The 27,462-nt window shown below is 38.4% G+C and overlaps 1 protein-coding gene across 1 annotated transcript; it reads right to left on the minus strand.

The window, feature by feature from the left end:
* Window positions 1-1,129: 1,129 nt before the first annotated feature.
* On the minus strand, window positions 1,130-27,462 carry LACTB (lactamase beta). Its single transcript, XM_007958080.2, has 6 exons — window positions 27,112-27,462; window positions 26,403-26,469; window positions 20,461-20,651; window positions 19,798-20,149; window positions 18,354-18,519; window positions 1,130-1,655 (listed from the first exon to the last, which is right to left on the minus strand). The coding sequence occupies exons 1-6, from the start codon at window positions 27,460-27,462 to the stop codon at window positions 1,130-1,132; spliced, it is 1,653 nt and encodes a 550-aa protein (XP_007956271.1).

Consider the following 27,462-nt stretch of genomic DNA (forward strand, 5'->3'; position numbering starts at 1 on the left):
TATTTCATAAGTCTGCATATCAAGAGGACTTGTAGTCAACTTGGTGTACTTAAGGGACTACCTCAAGGAGCCTCCTTCATACCCAGACGTGATTTAGATGACAGGATACTGGACTTTGAGCTGATACTATAATGGGATGAAACTTATGGGGGCCTTGGGAACAGGTAAGTGTATTTTACATGGGGAGGGACATGAAAAATTAGGACCAGAGGATATATACTATGGTAGTCAACCTCCAAGATGACCCCTAAAGATCTCCATCTCCTGATATTCACATCCTTGTGAAGTTTCTCCAACATTGTATCAGGGTTGGTCTACATGACCTATAGAATAAGGAAAGTGATGGTATGTGACTTCTGATGCCAGATTATAAAAGACATTGACTTCTATCTTATCCTCTTGGATCATTTACCCTGGAGAAAGCCAACTGCAATACCGTTAAGATATTCTAGCAGCCCTATAGAAAGGCCCATATGGTAAGAAAGCGAGACCTCTTGCCAACAGCTAGTGAGAAACAGAGGACTAGTGCCAAGAGCCATGTGAGGGAGCCATCTTGGAAGCATATCCTCTAGCTCCAGAGAAGCCTTCAAATGACTGCAATCTTGGCCAACATCTTGTCTGCAACCTCATTAGAGACTGTGCCAGACCCACCCAGCTAAGCTACTCCCCAAGTTCTGAGCCACTGAAACTGTGAAATAATGTTTGTTGTTTTAAGATGATAGTTTGTTATGCAGCAATAGGTAACTAATATACCATTCTCATAAATAAATTTATGCTGTCATTTTAAAAGAACAATATCTGGAAGTTTCTGTTGAATGGGATTTTCTCTATATTACAATGTTCAAAAGCACATATTTTTAATCAGAATATTTTATTTCAAGTGTTAACACTTTTTCCAAAAGTAAAAACAATACAGATACCTCCCTGAGTATAAAGAACTAATCCTACAATAGAAGACACTTACAAAATTAAGCAATTAGAGGTACATAATTCTCTGCATTCAATTATATTCTATTAAAAAATGTATTCTTAAAAATCTCATGTCTTTAGGGACTTCAATGTTTCCAAAAAGAAAAAAAAAAAAGAAGAAAAGCCAAACAGCTCATTCTGCACCTGTGATCTGAAGGTGTCAATCTGATCTGTCTTTATCAAATTCCAGAGCAATCTTTAAGGCAGTGCTATTGAGGCCAACAGATTGCATGTTGCATATGATAGAAACAACTATCCCTCTTGGGGGAACCTTGTTATTTGTGGCTTCACTATCCAGTTCTTCAGGAAGAACCAGCAGGACACTGCTGGCACCCACTGCACCTCCAGTATGAGAGGCATAATGTCGCTGCTTCCTACAAGAACCGTATGTTTGCTTCTTTTCCACAACACCCCATGCCATTGCATATTTACCCTCTTTATCCCAAGACATCTCTGTATTAGGGACTGGTGTCCAAATCATAGCCATTGTTTCTGGTTTGAGATATCCAGGTAAAAGATTTTCATTTGAGTTCTTAAACAGTCCAACTTGGTAACCATACAGCATTGCATTTCCAAACTTCAGAAGGTCACCCACTGTAGATAGAAATCCACCACCAGCCCATTTATAGGAGTTATCCACATAAGGTGTGTTGACAAGTCGTTTCTTTTTATTGTAAACATAAAATCTAAAAAGAAATAAGAATAGTTATTAACACTTTAATATTCTCCCACTGATTTTACACATGATATGAAAAGAAAATGGGTATATAAAACAAAGTGTACTTCAATGTAGTGATCATACAGTTTCAGAACTAATCACTAATTTTCAGTGTGATTCAGATACTAATAAAGCACAGACAACAGAGTAAGCTAATCAAATAACCTTGTGAATTAAAGTATAAAACTGGGTTGTTTTTTTCTATTGACATGGCTTGCCATGTCAATAGAAAAAATAGAGGGAATATAATTCTCTGCATTCAATTCAACTTTTAATACCTGAAAAAATGTACTGGTTAATATCACAGGACATATTTTCCCTGTGAATATGCAGAAACACCTATAAACCAAAAAGCCAAACCCACTCCCATCGAGTTGATTCCAACTCATAGTGACCCTATAGGACAGAGTAGAACTACCCTATAGGATTTTCAAGGCTGTAAATCTTTAGTTTGCCTCTGTAAAGGCAAACTGCCCTTCTTTCTCTCACAGAGCAGCTAGTGGGTTCAAATTGCCGACCTTTTGGTAAGCAGCCAAATGCCTTAACCACTCCACCACTTAGAAACACCTATAGTTGGGTAGTAATTCCTAGTCCTTGTGCATAATGTTGAATCATGTGCCCCAAGTAACTTTTGTAACTAAAAGTGTGTACATTTACCACCTTGGAAACCCAAAGGGGGTCAGTATGAGTTGGAATCGACTGGATGGCAGTGAGTTTTTTGTTTTTCAAGCTTAAAGTTCGTATTTGCAAGGAGACTAGATCTGCTGGACAAAAATCCCATGTAATTTACCTGTGTAATGATGTGACATGGTCCTTTCTTGGTGTAGTGGGAAAGGCTAGAGTTGGCAGACCTCACTTTGAATCCCAGCTCTAACCCTTTAGTTGTTACTGTTATGTGCTGTCAAGTTGATTCCAAGTCACAGTTACCCTACAGGACAGAGTAGAACTTCCCCATAGGGTTTCTAAAGCTGAAATCCTTACAGAAGCCGAGTGCTACATCTTTCTCCCACAGAGTGGCTGGTGGGTTTGAACTGCCAATCTTCTTCTGGTGAGCAGCTGAGAGTTTAACCATTGAGCCACCAGAACTCATTTCACCCTTACTAGCTATATAGGGTTTCTAAAGCTGAAATCCTTACAGAAGCCGAGTGCTACATCTTTCTCCCACAGAGTGGCTGGTGGGTTTGAACTGCCAACCTTCTTCTGGTGAGCAGCTGAGAGTTTAACCACTGAGCCACCAGAACTCATTTCACCCTTACTAGCTATGCTTATTTAACACTTACATGGTTCTTAATATGTACCAAGTATTATAAAACCAAACCAAACCAAACCCACTCCGTCGAGTCAATTCTGACTCACAGAAACCCCCACAGGGTTTCTGAGACGGTTAATCTTTATGGAAGTAGATTGCTGTGATGGTTATGTTTGTACGTCTACTTGGCTAGGCCTGGTTGAGTGGCTGGGCAGCTGAATGTAGTACTCCCCATGATGAGACTGGTAATCAGCTCCATGGTGGAATCTACTGGGAGCAGCTAAGTAGCTGCCTTAGGGAATGTGGTCTGTTTCCTGTATATAAGGAGATGCTTTGAGAATGGTCTCTAGCCTGTGGCACGCTTCGACACTGCATGTAGCCATGTTGTTGCTCAGCAGCCTGCCGTGCTCTGCCGACCTTGGAACTTACAATGGACTTAAGCTAATGGCCTGCCGTATGGTCTGGTAACATCGGGACTGTGCCATTTTACTTGTCAACCTTGGGGCTTCTCAGCCTCAGCAGCCAACAGCTGTCTGAGTGAAGAAATGCCTCTAGCTCCAGTGGGCTGGGAACAGGAGGCAGAGCTGGACCCCAAGGTTGAGGGGCTTTCACCCAGCCCCTAGAGCCTGGCACTTTGAACTTGGACTTAAAGCCTCCAAATTGTAAGAATAAACCCCTGTTTGATAAGGCCATCCCATTTGTGGTATATTTTCTCGTCAGAGCAGCACCAGGTAACCACAACAATTGCCCAGTCTTGCTTCCATGGAGTGGCTACTGGGTTTGAACCACCAACCTTCTGGTTAGCAGTCAGATGCCCTAGGCATTGTGCTACCAGAGTTCCTTAAGTCTTATAAGAACTATACAAATATGCACTAATTTATTCTTGTGACAATGTTAGGTGGTAGGTATTGTTATAATCCCCATTTTACTGATGAGAAAACAGCACAAAGAGTAGAAATAATTTGTCTAAAGTTATATAGCTTGTAAGTTGCAGAGGTAGATTCAAACCCAGGCAGTCTGGCATCCCTATTCTATGCTGCTTTTCTGCCTCAGCATCCTAATTTGTAAAATTATAAAAATACCTACTTGGCAAAGTTGTTGTAAAAGTTATGAATATATGCATAAAGCACTTAGCACATTTCTAGGGTACTTAAAATGAAATTTGGCCGATGATGATCCTTTCAAGATTCACAAAATGCTTTTGGATTTTCAGTTTGCTGATTCTCTCTCCTCTTATGATCTTCATCTTCATCTTCATTCTACCTAAGCATAAGCACTGTCAAACTTGAACCTCACCCTCACTTTAAACTTTTATTTCTAAGGTCTCACACTCAGAAATTTCTTCCCATCACCAGGAGTTCCAGTCCTTCGGACGCTCCTCTACTAAACCTGCCCTCTCTACCCTCATGATTTCCATCTATTTCCTTTGCCTCTTCCCTATTTTCTTGAGTATTTTAATTGCTAGTGACTCCACTTGCTTTCTGCTGTAGCTTGAATTATGTGATCAGCCATTTCAACCATCTCAACTGTAGTCTCATTAGAACCTTTGTGTTCTTCACTCTTTTACACTATTGTTGTTGTTATGTCCCGTGGAGTCGGACTCGACTCATAGAGACCCCTCCTTGGGTTTCCAAGGCAGTATCACTACAGAAGTAGGATTGCCCAACCTTCCGTCCAAGGAGTGGCTGGTGGGTTTGAACCGCCAGGCTTCTGGTTAGCACTCAAGTGCCTTAGTCACTAAGCCACCAAAGCTCCTTTATGGTTAGCAGTCAAGTGCATTAACCATTTACACCACCCAGGGACTATACATATAAGTGTACGTGCATGCACGCACACACACACACATCTATATACATACACACACAAATACATACAACCAAAAACCAAACTCACTGCTGCTGAGTCGGTCTGACTCATAACAACCCCTTCTTGTGTTTCTGAGGCAGTATCTCTACAGAAGTAGATTGCCCAATCTTCCTTCTGAGGAATGGCTGGTGGGTTTGAACCGCCAGCCTTCTGGTTAGCAGTCAAGTGCCTTAGGCACTATCCTACTAGGGCTCCCCTTTTACATTATACTGATCTACAAATCCTCAATAAATCTACATAGCCCTGTCCTTGCTTAATCTGCTAAGAAAGGCTGCAGAAATTTACATAACAAAACTCACTAACTCCACTTCATACTCTTGTTAAGGGTTTTCATTGCTGTTATCAAATCTTTTCATTCTTCTGTTTATTCCTTGGTACATTCTTCAAAATACTTATTCCCAATCTCTTCTACTCTCGATCCTCTACCCCCACCCTCAATCTCTGTCATCAGATAACAAAATTTTTTGTTTTATTGAAAGAATTGAGAAAGAGAGCTAGAATTTCCATTATTATCTCAAATATATTTACATCATCCATTCTTTTCTCTTTCTCTCTAGTCATTTAAGAAAATTTCCTGTTGCTTCTAAGACTAATTCCACTACCTGCATCTTTGTTCAATCTTGCTCCACCAGTTATACTTCTTAGAGTATTTTATCTCCATGTAGTCTATTCTCCACACACAAGCTAAAGAGTATGTCTCCTGCTTCTCCCATCTATTTGAAACCCTCTAATGGCTACCACTGCAACGAGAATATAACCACAACTTCTTATCATGGCCTACAAAACAATCAGTTGTCCTTAATAGAGGTAATACCAATCCCTGAGGGAAATTTTTGGAGATACATTTTTTAGCTGCCACAATTATTAGAGGGCTCTATGACACTCAATTGATAGGGGTCTAAGGTCTTAAATGTTCTGTGATGCATGGAGCAGTCTCACACAATGAGCACCCTCCCACATCCTACAAGACTTTAAAAATATTCCACAGATATTCATGGAAATAAAACACATCTATGAATAGCCAGCTGAGGCAAGAATCTTCTCCATTTTACATATAAAAAAAGGTACCTTTTGCACATTTTTACTATACCATGGATTTTTTTAATGTAATTACTGTGAAAACAGAAAAAAGACCAAACTTAACTTGTCCCAAACTTTACCCAGAGTTGGTCACCAGTTTAGAAAACCATGTCACTAAGAGCTAAGTTGAGACCTATACAATCCACCTGTATCAATCTGTATTGTTACCTGTCACATTTAAAGTGCTTTTATGTATTAAGCTGTACCTGGCTACTTTTATTATGTCTTGTAACACTGCAGTGAATAAACTTGAACATGTTGAGAACATATATTATTCATTATAAATTATATTTCTTTTATTTCTTCTTTATATTTCAGTTAGAGTATTGTCTGTTTTTAGAATTATGAGTGTAGTTTATATGATCTATGACTTTCATTTCAGTGTATTAAAGGAAGCATTATGAAATACTGTAAGGAGCACTGGGTCTAATGACATTGAGACTTACTGTCCAATATGATTTAGAACCTACTTTTTACCTCATTATTTATACCACTGGGAGCTCTGGCAGCATAGTGCCTAAGGCATTGACTGCTAACCAGAAGGCTGGCGGTTCAAACCCACCAGCCACTCCTTGGAAGGAAGATGGGGCTATCTGCTTCTGTAATGATACTGCCTTGGAAACCCAAGGAGGGGTCGCTATGAGTTGGGTCCGACTCGACGGCACATAACAACAACAACAACATTTATACCACCACCTTGCCTTGCCTTTTATGTCAGGTTTATTTCTGTACTCGCAACAAGGCAAGCTAGCTCTTCTTATCATTCATGCCTCAACTCAACTGGCATGGCCTCAAACATGTCTTATCTAAACTGTGTATTTTAAACACAATGTCCCCTTCTCTATTTTATCCCACTGCTTTATTTTCTTCATATCAATATTTGAAATTCTTCTTTAAATTACTTGTTTATATGTTTGTCTATTTCTTCCCATAGAATGTAAGTTTCATAAGGGCAGAAATCTTACCCTTCTTGTTCAATGATTACCTTACCTAGAATAGTACTTGCCATACAGTATGTGGTCATTACATATGTTGTATAAAAAAGTACCATTTGTTGGACAAGTATTTAATGAAGATACCTTGCAAGGCACTGGACAGACAAGTACACTATATACTATGGCTGCTCTCAGGGGTCAGTTGGACAGTATTTCTCAAACTTCAATGGAACACAGGAATCACCAGAGAATTTTGGTAAAATGCAGATTCTGCCTCAGTAAGTCTGATGGGGCGTGAAATTCTATATTTCTAACAAGCTTCCAGGAGCCCTGGTGGTGCAGTGGTTAAGTGCTAGACTGCTAACAGAAAGGTCACTGTGAGTCATTGTGAGTCAGAATCAACTTGATGGCAACAGGGTAAACAAGCTCCCAGGTGATATACTGCTGGTTCCCGGATCACAATTTGAGAAACAAGGTTGTGAGATGACTAGCAAGTTGGGTGTGAGGAATCCTCAACACCACTGAAGAGCGAACAGTGCTGAAATGCTTGGGGAGCAAGCCTGGCACATCTTGGGAACTATAGCGTAGTTGTTTGGCTGAAGCAGACCATTTGAAGGGAAAAGTTGCAAGATGAGGTGCTGGAGGAGCAGACAAATGACTTTTTGTGCCATGCCAAGTACTTTGACTCCATCTTAGTTCACAAAATGCTCAAAGTTCCATTATTCTCTGGGAGAAAAAGCTTTTATCCTTGCTACAGCTTCCAGCAACCAGTCCTTTCCCTCTCCTCATTTACTGCCAAACTACATGAAATAATCCACACCTGCTGTTTCTGTACACCTACCCTCTCCATTCATTCATCAGCTTCTTAAAATCTGGCTTCTGTTCCTCCATCACTACTAAATAGCTCTCTTAGGGGTTATCAAAGATCTTCTGCTTATTCCCCTTTTGCAGTCCTCAGCCTATTTATTTCCTGTAGTAGCATTAACTAGTGTTTCCCTGACACTCCTCTCTGGCCACTGTGCTCTCTCCAAGCTCTTTCTTCTAGCTCTCAGCCCTATGATTCCTGTGCCCCTCCGATGACCAGTGGTTTCAGGTCTACAAAGAAATAACTACAAATACCAGAGATAACTACAAATCTGCATCTGTACCCAATCCCTGTCCCAAATTTACAACTGGATTTACTACTCACATTAATACTCAAATTTGGTTTGAGAGAAAATGAACTGAAGGATCAGAAAAATGTTCATCAGAATTACCTGTGGGCCCTCCTTCCCCTCCCAAAATTGTACCTTCCCTTCAAAATTCCTAACTTTAGAGGTGCTATAGGCAAATATGGGAGCTCTGGTAGCATAGTGCCTAAGGCACTTGAGTACTAACCAGGAGGCTGGCAGTTCAAACCCACCAGCCACTCCTCGGAAGGAAGGTTGGGCAATCCTACTTCCATAGTGATAACTGCCTCGGAAACCCAAGGAGGGGTCGCTATGAGTCAGGGCCGACTCGACGGCAAATAACAACAACAACATAGGCAAATATAAGGAGCTCTGGTGGCCCAGTAGATAAGGCATTTAGCTGCTAACTGGAAGGCTGACAGTTCAAATCCACCAGCTACTCTATGGGAAGAAGATGAGGCAATCTACTTCCATAAAGATTTAACCCTTGGAATCTCGACGAGGGTAGCTATGAGCTGAATTGACTTGATGGCAGTGTGTATGGGAAAATATAATTTAAGAGATGACTCTTCCTTCCTCCTCCAAGATTCTTGTATGTCCCTTAACAGTTCAGTGAAGTAGGGGTGGCAATGAGGAAAGGGGTGACCACAGGTATGATGCACTTCAGAAAAAAAAAGTCTACAGAGGATCTTAATTTTTTTTTTGAGAACTAATGACTTGAAATGCAATTTTTCATGTCTCAAAATCAACATGTCTAAAACTAAATTAATCTCTTCCAAACCTTCTTCTATTTTTTTCTCCATTAAAACCCACACTATACACTCTTGGATGACTCCCTTGGCTTTGACCCTCATATTCAATAAGATGCTAAGTCCTATTTATTCAACCTCTGCTTTGTGTTTTACCTAATCCCTTTCATTCCAATGGCCAATCCATATTTACACTTTCATTATTTTCTGCTTCAACTCCATTATACTTGTAATGCCAGCCAATCAAGTAGAATTAAATGTAAAAGAAGTTATATAATGGAAATACATTTTCTGAGAAACACGTCTACTAGAGTGAACTTCAAGCTTATAAACTAGGAGATAATTACCAGTATGTTTGGTAACAATAATTCAGTTTTGGGTAACTTTCTTTTAACAATACAGCATTTTAAATCACTTAATATCAAGACTGGAAATTAGGACTCTTCAGCCATTCTCCTTTTAAGATAAAGACATATAGAGAATTCTAGACTATTTTGGTTACCTAGTGACACTCTGACAGAAGATATCACAAATGGGATGGCTTAAACAAACAGAAGTTCATTTTCTTACTAGAGGCCCAAATAGATACTGTCCCAAGTAAAATAAAAACAAACATGTTCATTTTCTTACAGTTTGGAGGCTTTAAGTCTGAGTTCAAAATGCCAGGCTCTGGGGGCTGGGTGAAAGCCCCTCAACCTTGGGGTTCAGCTCTGCCTCCTGCTCCCGGCCCACTGAAGCTAGAGGCTTTTTTTCACTCAGGCAGCTGCTGGCTGCTTAAACTGACAAGCCCAAGGTTGACAAGTAAAAAGGCACAGTCCCGATGTTACCAAACCACATAGCAGGCCATTAATTCAAGTCCATTAAAAGTCCCAAAATCGGCAAAGCATGACAGGCTTCTGAATAATGACACGGCTACCTGTAGTCTCCAAGCCTGCCATAAGCTAGTGACCGTTCACAAAACTGTTTCTTATATATGGGAAGCAGACCACATACCCAAAGCAGCTACTCAGCTGCTCCAGTAGATTCCACCATGAAGTTAATTACCATTCTCACCATGGGGAGTAACTACATTCAGCTGCCCAGCTACTCAACCAGGCCCAGCCAAGTTGACCCACAAACTTAACCACCACATAGACTTTAATCTAAAATTCTGTACTTTAAACAGGTAAATTCTAGACTTTAATCTCTTAGTTCTTTTTCATGAAAATTTTGGCCAGCTGTATGGCAAACTTGACTATTTCCATTTCTTAAGGAGTTCCTGCTTATGAGAATGGAACATAGAACAAATTTTGAATAAATTACTGGGACACCTTTATAACTGAATGATGTGAGATAAATATTCTCTTCCTACTATTCAAGTGCCTTCAGATTTGGCACAAGAATATTATTATAAAACCACATAAATCTACATCTACAGATGTTTTTAAAATGCTTTTTAAATGCTTTCAGAAACAGTATGTATCACTTTGTATAAACATAGAATTTATAACACATATTATAAAACCACTCCCACTTTAACATTCAGCATAAACACTTGTATGCAGCTACTATTTTTAGAGAGTCTGTCAGTTAAAGGCATAAAAAAGAGCTTGATTAAAAATATTACTTAACTCTGGAAGACACTCTAGAAAATAAATAGATGTTTAAAGGCCATATCTATACTGTCAAAATATAGCAAACACTGTGGCAAACATTCATTATATTTGGTTTTGGTCCCATCCAAATTAGAAATCAGTTATCAAATTAGAGATGCTGGTTGCAAGCATTGTGCCAAATGCATAGAAAATATAACAAGGCCTATGAGTCAGGGCCGACTCGACGGCAAACAACAACAACAACATAATAAGCTAATCCATTGGCTAAGAATTTTCTCTTCACTAAGTTTAATGAATGTTCAATGACATGAACATTCACTCCACTCCTTTGTGAACTGTTTGCCTAAAGTATTATTTAGTTTACAAGGTTGACATGGCTACTTGCTTATACCAAATCAATGTTCCTATTCTTCCATTTGGGAGCTCTGGTAGCATAGTGGCTAAGACACTTGCCTGCTAACCAGACGGCTGGCGGTTCAAACCCACCAGCCACTCCTCGGAAGGAAGGTTGGGCAATCCTACTTCCGTAGTGATACTGCCTCGGAAACCCAAGGAGGGGTCACTATGAGTCGGGGCCGACTCGACGGCACATAACAACAACAACAACAACAACAACATTCTTCCATTTAAGAAAACCACAATTTTAGTCAGGACAACAATGTACCCAGCTAAAACTAATTTTCCTACCACCTACCTCCCCTTCACCTAAGTGTGACCTTATCATTAAAATTCTGGCCAAAGAAAAGTAGTAGTATTTTGGGGTGGGATTCTGGGGAAATACCTTAAACAAAGGACAGATACTGGTAGGCACTACTTAAAACATAAAAATATACACACCATTAAGTGATAAAGAGCACTTACCCTTGGGATATAAATAACTCTAAAAATTTTTGGTCAGGATGTTATAAACAGAGTTAATTTATGATTATGTCCAAGGAGTCAGTAGACTAAATAATGATGTTAAAAACATTTTATTTCCTGCAAAATGGTAGTATAAAACAAGTCAATAGAAACATGCATTTACTTTTACTTTAAGGTTTTTTGTACAAATTATTGAAAAGATTCCTTTTACTCCCTGAACTCCCTACAAATTGAATTTTAGAGGCCCAAATAGATACTGTCCCAAGTAAAATAAAAACAAAGCAAATAGAAGACTTTCCTAAGTAACAATATTTCTCTCTCCATTTAGTGGCCTATTTTATTTCAGCAGCTCATTTAACCTAACTAAAATCAATCAACTATCCCATTAGAACCACTGGGAACTACTGAAAAACAACAAACCCACAGCTGATAGGAACCTTTAATTCTAGAAATGGAAACCCACTGCATTTTGGCAACGAATGAGAGAAAAATGCCCTTCTCCCTCTCTATATAGACGGTGCTATTGTGGCACCTGACTGCTAACCAGAAGGCTGGTGGTTCAAACCCACCAGCCACTCCTCAAAAGGAAGGCTGAGCAATCTACTTCTGTAGTGATACCACCTTGGAAACCCAAGGAGGTGTCGCTATGAGTCGGGTCCAACTCGACGGCACATAATGACAACAACATTGTGTGCCATCCATTCAGTTCTGACTTACAGCAGGCATTCATTATCAAATGCCTAGATTTACATAAAAATAAATTCATGAATATTGCCATCTTTACTAGAGAATTTTTTTTAGAAAATATATATTCAACTCACAACTTCTAGTATTTCTCAATTTTTCTTATGCTTCCTAGTAGAATATAAAGCTGGACCTAAAAATAATAAACATTAGTAGTCTGAAGTGGTTGAGAACTACAAGCTACTTAAATAATTAGAATGCATTGCTTGCTGCTAACCTAATTCCTTTTGGGTGCAAAAAATTCTCTTTCAGGCCATAGACTAATTTGCAATGCACATTTAATCCTTTTAAATAAGCTGGGTTAAAAAAAAAATTCCATCATTTCATCTGCTATTTCATCCAAAAGTACCTTTAAGCCATTTGCAAACTATGCACTAAAAGAAATATGCAAGGTTAAAGTAACAAGCTGTGATACAGGAACAGCGAAGTTCTTACCATCTGTCACAAGTAGAGCCAATTACGACAACAGTTTGAAGTGGAAAAGTAAAAGATTTATTGAGTATTGATACCCAAGGAGATAGAGAAAATTGCTTCTCTAAAGAGTATGTCTCCTTGGGTATCAAATCTCAATAAATCTTTTGCTTTTCCACTTCAACCTGTTGTGGTGATTGGCTCTACTTGTGACAGGTGGTAAGAACCTCATTGTTCCTACATCTCAGCTAATTTATGAAATGTATGCTCTATCAACAATCCAAATAATAATATACAAGTAGAATGGGAAAGAAAGCACAACTAACCATAAAACTCTTATCACTCATTAGCTTCAAAATTCTCTCCCAATAAACCTTTTACAAATTACTAGTAAAAATGATGATGTTTGATATTATTTCATTGAAATGGTTTTCAAAATTTTTGCTATCTCAACCCACAGTAAGGAACACATTTTTCATTTTGACTGAGTACACACACATGCATACACACCTTCTGAAACAGAAGTGTCATAAAATAATACAGCAGCAGAGATGACTGGTTGCCCACAAAATCCATTCTTCTCTTCCTCCTTAGTAGCAGAATTACAGCAATGCACATGACTGCTCAGCTAGAAACTGCATTTCCCAGACTCCCTTGTAGTGAAGTGTGACCATATGACTCAAACCAAAAACCAAGCTCACTACCATCAAGTGGATTCTGATTCATAGCAACACCTAGATTGCCCAATCTTCCTTCTGAGGAGTGGCTGGTGGGTTTGAACCACCAGCCTCTGGTTAGCACTCAAATTACTTAGGCACTACACCACCAGAGCTCCCAACCATATTGACCATATAACCTTTTTAAAGTATAATCGGCCTCAATGATGTGGATGGAGTAAAGCTTTTAGGACACCTTAATTTGCTGATATGACATAACTCAAATGACCAGAAACAACTAAAAACATGCATTAATAATCAGAAAATGGAATGCAGCAATGATAGTGAGGATGGTACAGGATTAGGCACCATGAAGTGATTTGATGCACTGAACACCAATGACCGAAAACCAAAGGAATTGTAGGATGACATCAAGAACATCATCCATGAACAAAGCAAGAGGTCATTAAAAAGACAGGAAAGGAAGACAAGACCAAAATGGATGTCAGAAGAGCCTCTGAAACTTGCCCTTGCACAGAGAGTAGCTAAAGCAAATGGAAGAAATGACAAGATAAAAGAGCTGAACAGAAGATTTTAAAGAACAGCTTGAGAAGACAAAGTCTATTATTATAATGAAATGTACAAAGACCTGGAGTTAGAAAACCAAAAGGGAAGAACATGCTTGGCATTTCTTTTTCTTTTTTTGGCTTTAACAAACAGGAATTTATTCTCTTACAGTTTAGGAGGCTAGAAGTCTGATTACAGAGAGCTGGCTCTAGGAGCTGGGTGAAGGCCCCTCAACCTGGGGCTTCAGCTCTGCCTCTTATTCTAGGCCTATTGGAGTGGGAGCCTTCTCATGACTCAGGCAGCTGCTGGTTGCTAAGAGTGACAAACCCAAGGTCTGCAAGTAGCATGACACAATCCCAAGATCAACAGGCATACAGCAGACCACTGGTTCAAGCTCAGGAACTGGAGATGAAGACTCAATGCTTGGCATTTCTTAAGCTGAAAGAACTGAAGAAAAATTCAAGCCTCGAGTTGCAATACTGAAAGATTCTGTGGGAAAAATATTGAATGATACAGGAAACATTAAAAGAAGATGGAAGGAATACACAGAGTCACTATATCATAGAGAACTGGTTGATGTTCATCTATTTCAGGAGGTGGCATATGATCAAGAACCAATGGTATTGAAGGAAAAAGTCAAAGCTGCACAAAGGAAGTGGCAAAAAACAAGACTCCAGGAATTGACAGAATATCCATTGAGATGTTTCAACAAACAGATGTTGTGCTGGAGGCACTCACTCCGCTATGCCAGGAGATTTGGAAGATAGCTACTGGCCCAACTGACTGGAAGAGATCCGTATTTGTACCCATTCCAAAAAAAGGTGATCTCACAGAAAATGGAAATTACTGAACAGTATCATGAATATCTCATGCAAGTAAAATCTTACTGAAAATAATTCAAAAAAAGTTGCAGGAGTATATTGACAGAGAACTTTCAGAAATGCAAGCTGGATTCAGAAGAGGACATGGAATGAGGGTTACCATCTCTGATGTCAGATGGACCTTGGCTGAAAGCAAAGAATACCAGAAAGATGTTTACTTGTGTTTTATTGACTATGCAAAAGCATTCAATGTGTGGATCATAACAAATTGTGGGTAACATTGAGAAGAATGGGAATTCCAGAACACTTATTTGTACTCATATGGGACCTGTACATAGACCAGGAGGCTGCTGTTCAAACAGAACAAGTGGACACTGCATGGTTTAAAATCAGGAAAGGAATATGTCAATGCTGTATCCTTTCACCATACTTATTCAATCTCTACGCTGAGCAAATAATCTGAGAGCTGGTGTATATGAAGAAGAATGTGGCATCAGGATTGTAGGAAGACTCAATAACAACCTGCGAAATGCTGATGACACAACTTTGCTTGCTGAGAGTGAAGATGACTTGAAACACTTACTGATGAAAACTGAAGAATATAGTTTGCAGTATGGATTATACCTCAATATAAAGAAAACAAAAATCCTCACAACTGGACCAATAAGCAGCATCACGATAGAGAAAAAGACTGAAGTTGCCAAAGACTTCGTATTGCTTGGTTCTACAATCAAGGCCAATGGAAGCAGCAGTCAGGACATCAGACAATGTATAGCACTGGGCAAGTTGGCTGCAAAAGACCTTTTTCAAGTGCTGAGAAGCAAAGATGTGTCCTTGAGGACTAGGGTGCGCCTGACACAAGCCGTGGTATTTTCAATCACCTCATAAGCGTGTGAGAGCTGGACAATGAATATGGAAGACAGAAGAAGAGTTGAAGCATTTGAGTTGTGGTGCTGGCAAAGAATGCTGAAAGTACCATGGACTGCTAAAAGAACTAACAAATCTGTCCTGGAGAAAGTGCAGCCGGAATGCTCCTTGGAAGCAAGAATGGCCAGGCTTCGTCTCACCTACTTTGGTCATATTGTAAGAAGAGACCATTCCCTGGAGAAAGATATCAAGTTTGGTAAGGTGGAAGGTCAACGAAAGATGGGAAGGCCCTCAACAAGATGGACTGACACAGTGGCTACAATGATGGGCTCAGGTATGGCAGGGATAGTGGAGCTGGCACAGGACCGGGCAGTGTTTTGTTTTGCTGTATATAGAGTTGTTATGACAACAAAGTGCTTTGTTCTGTCACTATGAGTCAGAACTGACTCGACAGCACCTCACAACAATAACATGCAATATATTCTGCTATTTTTTATTCTATTCTGTATTACAAGGAGGAAAGAAATGCTGGTACTCAACTCACTAAATTGATTTTCCAACTCACTTATTGGCCATAACCTTTTTGAAAACCACAATACTAGGGGAAAAAAGAAAAGGAAAAATATCAATAGAAAACAAAAATACTTAACAAACTGAATAATAACCACAAATAATCAAGAGATAATTGAACTGGTCATTTTATAATCTTCTTGCCTTCCTAAGATTTGGCCCAATAATCTCCCTTTCGTTACTATTTTTCTTGCTTTTTCCAGATTAAACCTTTTTGAAAAGTTTCTAAGCATTTGGTTTTCAAATATTTTTTCCTCTAATAATAAAACTACAGCTTACATTTAAAAAGGAAATGAATCTTTATCGCATTTGTTAACACTCTTCAACTTAATTTTTTTTCAGTTTCTGAAATATCTCAAAATGTTCTCTACAAAATAAGCTAAAATATTTATAAAGCAATGAGACAGTTTAAAAAGGCAGCTGTTCAAATGCTTCCATGTGTGATTTTTGAAGCACACCAGTTCAAACAAGGAGTCTAAACTATAAATCATAGAAAACCCCTCCATAACAAAAAGCATAGCTAAATTTTAAAGTACTAAAAAGCTAAAATGCCAGTTACAATTTTTTTCTCTAATAGGAGTAAATGAATCAAATTATGGAATTACCTAAAATCATTGCATGTTTTCCACCTAAGGATAAAAATTCTAGTTACTTTATCAAAGTCAGTGTTCAAAAGCCTCTCCATAAATTACATTTCAATCTGAGCAATTTGCCTAGAATTTTCTTTGCTTGCTTACCATACCAAAGTTATATAAAGTAACTCCAATTTGGTATTTTCCATTTAAAAGTTATCTAAGAAAACTGGAACTATGTTTTAAATATTTTAAATCTTAATCTCTGTAATTTAAAAGTGCCTGAGTAAAAATACTAACAGATGCCTATTAAACTATAAAAGGCCTTTTAAGCCAGATGTTTTAAATGCACAATTATTTTAGTTAGATGGCACTTAGACAATATTTTTATTGTCAGTAAGGGTAAATCTTAATTATCCTTATTGTAATGGCATGTAGCAGGGGGTCTACATAATCCAAATCAGAAGAGCATTTTAATGTTCACAATTAACTTACACAAAATCAAACATAAATCTCTTTGTTGAAAAGTATAGTTAAACAACTTAATAGCCATTTACCCTTATAAATAGTTTTCTTTTACATCTTGATATTTTAAAAACAAGGTATTAAATAGTAACAGATTATAACTCATTGAATAAAAGAAGCCATGAATGAATGCATGTTGTTGGTGTTGTTAGGTGCTGCTGGGTTTTGACTCAGAGTGCTGGTATGTACAACAGAATGAAACACTGCCCGGTCCTGTACCATTAAAGCATACATGCATAGGAGAGAAGGAAAAGCACTCTCTTATAATAGAAAGTCAACTAATAATTATAGAACGAATGATGAAATTAGAAAATCACCATTTGGCAAACATCACCAATAGGTGAAAGGTTGATGAGAAACAGGATTCTATATAGTCTTCTATAGTATTTCTCCTAATATACTTGGTCATGACAAGGGGGAAAGACAGGAACTTTATAGTGGAGACAAAGCAATCAAAATTACCATCACCAATAATGGGAGAAACTGACATCATGCTTATGTCTCCTGTTATGTATCATCACTTCTGTGGCATTCCTGCCAACACTGCCTACCTTGAGTCTAAATGAGGAAACATCAGACAAACCTAAAATAAAGGACATTCTACAAAATAAATGGCTAATACTTTTCAAAAATATCAGCATCATAAAAGACAAAGAAAGACTGAAGAACTGCTCCTGATTAAAGGCTATTCAAGAGACATGATAACATTATATTAATGTGTGATCCTGGATTGAGCACTAGACCAGAAAAAAAAAATTGTTTCGTCTCTTTTTTTGATAAAGGATATTATTTGGACAATTGCCAAAATATGAATAGGGTCTATAGACTTGATAAACACACACACACACACACACATATTTGTTTATAGAAAACACATTTAAGTTTAGGAGTAAGAGGGGTATACCTTGTCTACCACTTATTTCCAAATGGTTTAGAAAAAGAATGACATAGATAAAGCAATGTGAAAAAATGAAAGCATTTGGGAAATGTGAGTGAAGGATATATGGGAGATTCTTTGTATTATTCTTGCAACTTTTCTTTAAGTCTGAAATTATTTCAAAATAAATGTTAAAGGAATAGGAAATAAAAAAAGGTAAATAAACAAACAAAAGCATTAACTAAAATGATACAAGAAAAAGGTTGATCAAAGAGCAAATTACAGATGCCCATGATGGGTGTAATTTTGGTTTAATTATTTATGTGCTGGAATTATTATTGCTATCTTTCATTAAGGATCTTGGGGTATTTTACAAACACATTTTATTTCCCTCACTTTGTAGTGGAAAAACAGATAAGTATATAAATAGACACATTTTCTCCCAAATGTGTCAGATTGGTTTTGGAATGGAGATCAGGAAAGTTAGACTTTTAATTGATACACAGTGTTAAGATGTGATACATCCAGACACACCAGAAGGTACACATTTACCTTGCTCTATTGTAAATCACTGGCTCATTTTCTTCCTGCACAGTTGTCAGCATATCCAAGTCATGGAATATTTTCTGCATATAGTCCAAATATTTATATCCTGAAGCTCTTTCTACTATGGCTGCCAGTAGGGTATAGCCAAAAGTTGAATACAAAAACTGACTACCTTGAGACATCATTACAAAGGGGGTGGAAAAAAGAAAATGCTTGATTAAAATATGTAAAATATTTTCCCATAGAAAACTGTCATACTTTTAAAACTGGAATATTTTAATTCAGCATTTAGAAAAAATATCACAGATTATATAGCAACAAACTTAGTCAACTTTGCAATGCCCCTACCTAGTCCACATTCCTAAGAATAAAATGACGATCACTATATTTAAAATTTCATGTTAATCTACCCTTTTCTACAATAATGAAATAAGCAAACAAGTCCTACTTCAAAACAAAGCAAAATCTTTCAAACTGGCAACAAAAATGGAAGGTGAAGAGAAGCAAATTTAATTTCTTGAGGCAACTATTTTGTTCTTAATATACCTACTAACTGTTGCTTAAGATAGGAATAGGTATACTGGTGCCTATTTTAATAAAATATATGTACACTTAAACACCTTGCTTCAAAAACATATATATATATATATATATATATGGATAGTCAGTTATATATCAAAAACTATATATATATATACACACACACATTTTTGAAATGTGTTTCTCATATAAACACACACACATATACACATATATGTTTTCAAATATATTCCTTTATATCATTTTGGATTCCAGACACTTAGATTGTATAATCTGTACTAAAAATAGATGGGAACCTTACTTTTTAAAGTAAAACTCATGAATATATTTTATTTGCCCTTATTAACTATACCTATATGATATCCATTCATGGTAAAAAATCAAATTTTAAAAATGAAAATGGAATAACAATACATAAACTTGTCATAAATTTAAAGATACTAAAGGCTGTCAGTAGGCACCATACCAAAAAAATAATATAATTATTTTTATAGGATAGCTGTTTGGAACATTAAACGAAGCTGATGAACACTAATTTCTTCAAAAAGTTAAAAAAAATAGCTTGAGTAATTTAAATTCTAACTAAATGCCAAAATACTAGTGATACTTTATCACGCTCATTTTGGTCTAGGTTTTATTTGGAGGACTATCATTCCAGTATTTCCCTGTAATTTTTCCATGAATGCCTTAATACTGAGAATCAGCTAAATGACTGGGGTAGTCTGAAATGAAGCTAACTCTAAACAAGTACTTGCTTGAATGTTAGTCTTTGTTAGAACTACAGACTAAGAGGTAAGCACAGGACTGGCAACAAAACCGAAGTCATAATCAACTTTATCTATCATTCTGGATTTCCTGAAAATTAATATTCCAATAATGAGGATTTTGCTAAGAAGAGATTAACACTCACCAGGTTTAAAGAACAAAGGATCATTTTTAAACAATCTTAAGGATTCAATTGAATTTTCAAACTTTTCTTTCAAATATAATTCTCCTTGCTCAAAATCATTCTTTTTCTTGCCAGGCTTTGAATTCCGGCCTTTGGCTTCATTATCCTGCTCTGTTTTTGCTTTAGCAAAGTCATTATTTTCATTACTTTTGCCTCCTTTCTCCTTCAACTGTTTTTCTTGGTCCGATTCCATTGTCTCTTTCATCATCTTCAAAGCTTTGTAAGCTTTCTCTTCTTTCACCTTTTTCATGTCCTTTTCATAGTGACGAATTCCACTTAAATGGGAAATCAGTAATCTTGTTGTGACAGAAACCTAATTGTATAAATGTGAAAACTCAATTTCAATATTAAATTGTACAACAAAAGTTAGTAGCCTTGGTACAATGCCTCATTAATCTTTTCCATTTTGAACCACAGCTGGAAAAACATGTCACGTAGTTTTTTAGCCTCGAGTTGCAGAAAAATACCCACCTGGTTTTGATCTAGGTTAAAAAACAAAAACAATTTAACTCATTAAAGAGTTAAAAATATCCAAAAAATATCCTATGAAACATGTTGAACATAAATTCTACCATAAACTATTTAAAATATGCCATTAGCAAAATGAATTGTGAGTTTCACTACCTTTTCACCTTCATATTCCTTTTCTGGAAATTCAGGAACATAATGTTGTACTGGAAAATCAAGATCCAGTTTTCCTGCTTCCCACAACTTGGCAAGAGCAACCATGGTGAGACTTTTGCTAATGCTGGCAATTCTCATAACTGTCTCTGGCTTACAAGGAACACGGTTTTCGACGTCAGCATAACCTAAACCTTGCGGAGGAAAAAGCAAAAGGTCATTAGTAACACACCCATGGTGAAAGGAGTTTTCAAAAACTGAAATAATACTATTTTAAAACATTCTGTGTAGTTATCTAAGGAAGATATTCCACTCTTGTAAGTTAACTAAAACGGGACATGTAAGGGTGGAGTGTCATAGTAAAACTGACAATATTAAGCCTAACAGTTTAACTTTGTAACAAAAATTGTACCCTATAGCCAGCAGTAATATTCCATCTGATTCAGATACTAATTTTTCTGTGCTTATCTAAACAATTTAGTCATTCTACATTTTAAATACATTTATTTACATTCTTTAAAGAAGATGTTATTATTCTTATTCAGATATATATTCTTGATTTTTTGAGTTTCCAATGAATTCCTTAAAACAGCAATCCAATTAAAAGGAATGTGAATAAATCTTCCACAAATTCAATCTAGTTAATCACCAATCTAATTTAGCTACAATCCAGAATAAAAACTACGTATCTATGCTCCACTACTAAGGCTCTTTCTAGAAAATTTGGTTTACATCTTCTTGATAGGCTAAGAGTTATAAAGAATTGGGATCTGTTTTTAAACTGTAAATGTTGAGTAAGCTGAAAAATATCTGCATAAAAATAAAATACCAAAAAAGCCGACATTTATATATATTATATATATATATATATATATATGTGTGTGTGTGTGTGTGTGTGTGTGTGTGTGTATATATATATATATATATATATTTAATACTATAAACTGTTGTTGTGTGCTGTCAAGTCGGACCTGACTCACAGCAACCCCTCCTTGGGTTTCCGAGACAGTATCACTATGGAAGTAGATTGCCCTGTCTTCCTTCCAAGGAGTGGCTGGTGGGTTTGAACCAGCAGCCTTCTGGTTAGCAGTCAAGTGCCTTAGGCACTATGCTACCAGCGCTCCTAATACTATAAACTAGGTATATTAAAAACTAGGTAGGTATATTAGGCTATACTTATAGCAAAGAATCACGTTTCCTTAAGTTCAAAACTCTGCTGTTCCTGTCAATGACTCCTAAAAATACTACTCTCTTTAAATAATTCTGAAATGTCATTTCTTGCTGTTAGTTGCTGTCAGCTCATGGTCATTTCATGGTGACCTTATGTATAACAGAACAATACTTTGTCTGGTCCTGGGCCATCTTCATGATCATTGGTATGTTTGAGCTTGCCAAACATTGCCACCATGGCAATCCACCTCATAAAGTTCTCTGTTTTCACTGACCTTCACTTTACCAAATATAATATACTTTTCTCCTGATTGATCTTTCCTGATGGTATGTCCAAAGTAAGGGAGTCAAAGTCTATCCATGCTCACTTCTAAGGAACATTCTGGTTATATTTCCTCTAGGATTTTTTTTTTTTTTTTCCTTTTGGCAGTCCATGGTATATTCAACATTCTTTGCCAATGCCACAATGAGAAGGCATCAATTCCTTTTTCATTCTCCAGCTTTCACATGTGTATGAGGCAATTGAAAAGATGTTGGCTTGAGCCAGGGGCACCTTAGTCATCAAAGTGACATCTTTGCTTTTTAACAGTTTAAAGAGGTGTTTTGCAGCAGATTTGGCCAATGCAATACATTGTTTGATTTCTTGACCGGGCATTGATTATTAAAGTTGAATGAAATTCTTGACTTCAATTTCTTTGCCATTTATCATGTTGTTGTTTATTGGTCCAGAGGTTATTAATAAGTCTTCCTCCAATCATGATGCTGTGTTCTTCACATACTCCAGCTTCTCAGATTATGTGTTTAGGAGAAAGGATACAACCCTGCTACATGCATTTTTCAATTCTCAACCACACAGTATCCCTTTGTTCAAGCTACTGCCTCTTGGTACATGTACAGGGTCCACATGAGTACAATGAAGTGTTCTGGAATTTCCATTTGTCTGTGTATGTGTGTACTATTCTTCTGATATGCAAACAAACAGAAACAAATCACTGGCATCCAGTAGATTACGAGTCATAGCAACCCTACAGGACAGAATAGAAGTGTCCCACAGGGTTTCCAAGGCTGTAAATCTTTACAGAAGCAGAAAGCCCCATCTTTATCCCACAGAGTGGGTGGTGGGTTCAAACTGCCAAACTTTTGGTTACCGGCCAAATGCTTTAACCACTATGCCAGCAGAGTTCCTTTATATATATATGTATATGTATATGTACATATATATACACTAGCTATTTTACTCAGAATTTTTGCATCTGCATTCATAAGTGAAAATGGTCAATAAATTTCCTCGTTTTTTCTTTACCAGATTTTAGGTTGTGAATCTTTCCGTCTGTCACTATGGGCTAATATTGAAATTATGTCTCCTTTTATGGCTTTGTAGAATTTAAATGTAAAATAATCTGATTCTGCCCATTTTTTACCCACTAGCAACTCCTCAGAAGGAAGGCTGGGCAACCTACTTCCATGATACTGCCTTGGAAACCCAAGGAGGGGTCGCTATGAGTCGGGTCCGACTCATCAACACATAACAACAACAACAGCAGGCCACTTTTTAAATGGTAGACATTTAATTTCACTTACCATATTTTCTATTAGTCTGTTGAGAGTTTTGTTTTTTTAAATTTCTTTGAAGGTCAGTTTTGATAGTTTCTTTTTTTTTTTAAATCATCCATTTTTTCTAATTAGAAAATGCATTGCCTTGGAGTAGCATATAACCTTCTCTTATAATTCTTTTATTCCCTTCTCTGTATCTTTTCTTATCCTTACTAACATATGGGTTTTTTCTTTCCCCCTAAATAAATGTCTGCCAAAATCTCTTATATCATGTTCTTGTATTTTTTTTTTTTTTAAATTGTGGTTTGGCTGAAATTTTATAGGGCAAATTAGTTTTCCATTCAACAATTCATACACATTTTTTTCTTGACATTTATTGTAATCCCCACAATATAACAGTAGTCTTCCTACTACACTTCCTCCCTGTGTTTCCCATTTCAATTTGTCCTTTTTTTCTGTCCCTTCCTGCCTTCTGAGCTTTGTCCTTGGGCAAATGCTGCTGATGTATGGTTGTTAATTCCTATTCTTTTCAATGTGATCCATAATTTGTTATGATTCAAGCAGTCTAACACCTTCACGTATTCAATAAAACACAGGCAAACCTCTTTCTGATATTTTCTACATTCTGCCAAGATCCATCTGATATCAGCAACGATATCCCTCATTCCACATCTTCTTTTGAATACAGCTTGAACTTCTGGCATTCCCTGGCAATGTACTGTGGCAATCTTTTAAAAATTATTTTCAGGAAAATTTTGTTAACAGGTAATGTTAATGATATTGTTTGATAATTTCTGCACTCCGTTTAATCACCTTTCTTTGGAAAGTGCTCAAATATGGATCACTTGGTTGGCCAGGTAGCCATCTTCCAAATCTCTTGAGTAAGCATTTTCAGCATTGCATCCATTAATTGAAGCATCTCAATTGGTATTCCATTAATTCCTGGAGCATTGTTTTTCACCAATATGTACATACTATGACTTGGCCTTCTTCTTTCAGAACTAGCTGTTCCTGATCATATGCTACCTCCTAAAATGGCTGAATGCTGACCCACTATTTTGGGTACATTCAATGTTTTACCCATAGAGTCCTTTGGTATTGCAACTCCCAGGCTTGAATTTTCTATTCAGTTCTTTCAGCTTGAGAAATGCCAATTGTGTTCTTCTCTTTTGGTTTCCTAATTCCAGGTCTTTGTAAATTCATCGTAATACTTATTTTCTCAAACTTCCCTCTAAAATCTTCTATTCTGCTCTTTTACTTAATCATTTCTCCCATTTGCTTTAGCTATTTTGCTTAAAGCAAGTTTTGGAATATCTTCTGACATACATTTTAGGTCTTTTCCTCTTTTCCTGTCTTTTTAATGACTGCTAAAAACATGGGGGCGGCATCCATCTCCAACCTCCTTTAACTTCACAAAGGAGAGAGAAAAGGATCAACACCAACAGCCCAAAAGCTGACTCCTGTGAGGCCAGACATGCCACCACTCTCCAACCCTTTTTACCAACTCTAACACCAACTGTCCCTTCCACCGCACTTTCTACTTCTCTGCTGGGTTCGATAATTTGTTGCAGTGGCCACACAGAACTAACAGACAACACTCACGATTATGGGGTTTGTTAGGGAAGTAACAGGTTACAGTTCAGGTTTAGGAATGCACTCAGGATACAATTCTTCAATCAGGACAGCTTCCCTTTAGTCATGCCCTCAGGCATGTCACTCTTTGGCCCTTGGACTCTCTGCCTGGCCTTTGTCCTGCTGGGGCTGGTGTTACAAAGTTCTTTCAGCTCTGCTGACAGGTGCACCTAGGTGCACCCTACTCCTCCAGCAAGCCTTCTGCCCAAAAGCACTTAGCTTTCTCACTCCATGGGCTGGAAAGCCTACCACTCTGTGTCCTGCCTCTTGGTTCCGCTGTTGCCATCTCTTAGCCAGTCATCTCAGCAGGTAGTCTCTGCCTTCTCTGTGCCAAGGAGGTCCAGCACAGGGATGTCTAGTCCAAGGATATGCTTCAATCCACCTCCAGCTCTCTTCTCTCGATGGCAGTAAGAACCCCCCTCTGCCTCTAGGAAGCTTCATTTTAAGCCGAGCAGAATGACAAAACTAACCAATCCCTACATTAGGGTTCCATACAACTTATTCCCATGGTCCCACCCCACACAAGAGTGCTGTGTACCTTATTTACATTACCAACAAGCTATCCAGTCCCCTTGGTGAGCCAAAAACACTTTACATTTGCATAGTTACACCCAGTAATCTGGTAAAGTCATAAAGATCATGGCTAGAAGAGCCATACCAAGCAATTCACTGCCCTGTGATGACCTTTCATTCTGTTTATGATGTCCTTGATATCTTCCAGTCTTTGGTTATTAGTGTTCAGTGTGCCATATCTATTCTTGAGATGATTTCTAAGTTCAGACAAGATGTATTCAATGTCCTACTTTGGCTCTCCTGGACTTGCTTTGATTTTCTTCAGCTTCAACTTGAACTTGCACACAAGCAATTAATGGTCTGTTCCACAGCTGGCCCCTGGCTTTGTCTTGACCAATGATACTGAGCTTCTCCATTCTCTTTCTATAGATGTAGTTTACTAAATTTCTATGTAATGCTTCTGACAAGGTGCACATATATAGTTATTGATTATGTTGTTGAAGAAAATTTCTGAATAAGTTATTGGTCTGGCAGAATTCTATCATGCAATTTCCAGCCTGTTTCTACCATGAAGGCTGTATTTTGATTACTAATCATGAAATAATTAAACATCTCTCCAAAGGCTTCAAACATTTTAGTAGAAAAAATAGCTGAAACTTCTACCTAATGAATTAAGCAATAAAGCAGATTACAAGCTCTTTAATAACAAGGAACCTAGTGTTTTGTACCAAATAGGGATGCAATAAATTGATTAAATGAAAAAAGGAAAGTACACAAATATTTACATCTCATTTACCCATAAGGGTTATCTACCAACAAATCCAGTCCTAGTAGAAAAGTAGGGGTAGATACAGCCATCTTTAAGACTCCAATTTATTCATTAGTCACATTTTATATCTTGCTGCTATAGAAAATCCAATTCTTTATACTGTTAGATATGTTTTCTCTACAATACGCATGATTTTATGTACACCAAATAGTATTTCATGGGATTCATTTTAAGCAGTAAAACATCCAGATTTCATTAACCAACTGGCATAAAATATGCCACTAAATCAACACTTTTCAGAACCCACCTTCGGACCAGACTTCTTTTCCATCTACAGAAACGCCAACCACTATGCCTGGTGCACCCACCTCATCCTATAAGCAAAGCAGAAAAGAGCAGACAATTCAAAGACAATGTGGATAGCATCCCCCTACACTTTCACTTGGGAGCTCTGGTAGCATAGTGGCAAAGACACTTGCCTGCTAACCAGACGGCTGGCGGTTCAAACCCACCAGCCACTCCTCCGAAGGAAGGTAGGGCAATCCTACTTCCGTAGTGATACTGCCTCGGAAACCCAAGGAGGGGTCGCTATGAGTCCGGTTTGACTCCACGGCACATAACAACAACAACACTTTCACTTAGGATCTTCCAGGTGTCCACCTTTCCCCAGGCCTCGCCCACCTTGGCTTCGGCCCCGCCCTCGCCCCGCCTACCTCGGCTCAGTTCTCGCCAGGCCACCTAAGCCGAGGGGTGGGGGTGGGGGCGAGGGGAGGAGATTTAGGGAGAAGAGTGGGCGGTCCCTGAAGCGGCGTTGACCTCCGCCCGGACTCAGGCAATCCCCAGGAACATCTGACCGTGGCGGTCAAGAAACGGGAAGTTATTTTCGGAAGCCCTGGATGGGGTCTGCTCGGCCTCGGGGATGACCACAGAGGGTCCTATTCCAGGGTGACACTGAGGGATGGCCAGTCAGGGAAGGGGCGTGGGGCCTCGGCCCCGCATACCCCTAGAGCCAGCACCTTGATCCTGTGCAGCAGGTCGCGGCTGCTCTCGATGGCTCTGGCGAAGCGCTTGGAGAGGGAAGGCACAGGGGTCTGCGGGGACCAGTGCTCCAGCAGCGGCGGCGGCTCGGACTGAGGCAACGCCTCGGGGTCGGGGGTTGGGGGAGACGGCGCGGGGGTCGCGCCCCTCAGCCCGCCCGCCAGCTTCACCCCGAGTGCCAGCCCAAGCCCCAGCCCGAGGCCCCCGACCCAGCCGTGACCGAGCGGCGGCAGACTGGCTCGCTGATGGACTCCACACCGCCTGTAGGCCCAGGCCCAGCCCCCGAGGGTCGCGGTCCGCGTCGTCACGGCAGACGGGAGCCGGTACAT

The sequence above is a fragment of the Orycteropus afer genome, unplaced genomic scaffold (genome assembly GCF_000298275.1).
Source record: "Orycteropus afer afer isolate SDZICR_OR568_19922 unplaced genomic scaffold, OryAfe1.0 scaffold00015, whole genome shotgun sequence".
NCBI lineage: Eukaryota > Metazoa > Chordata > Mammalia > Tubulidentata > Orycteropodidae > Orycteropus > Orycteropus afer.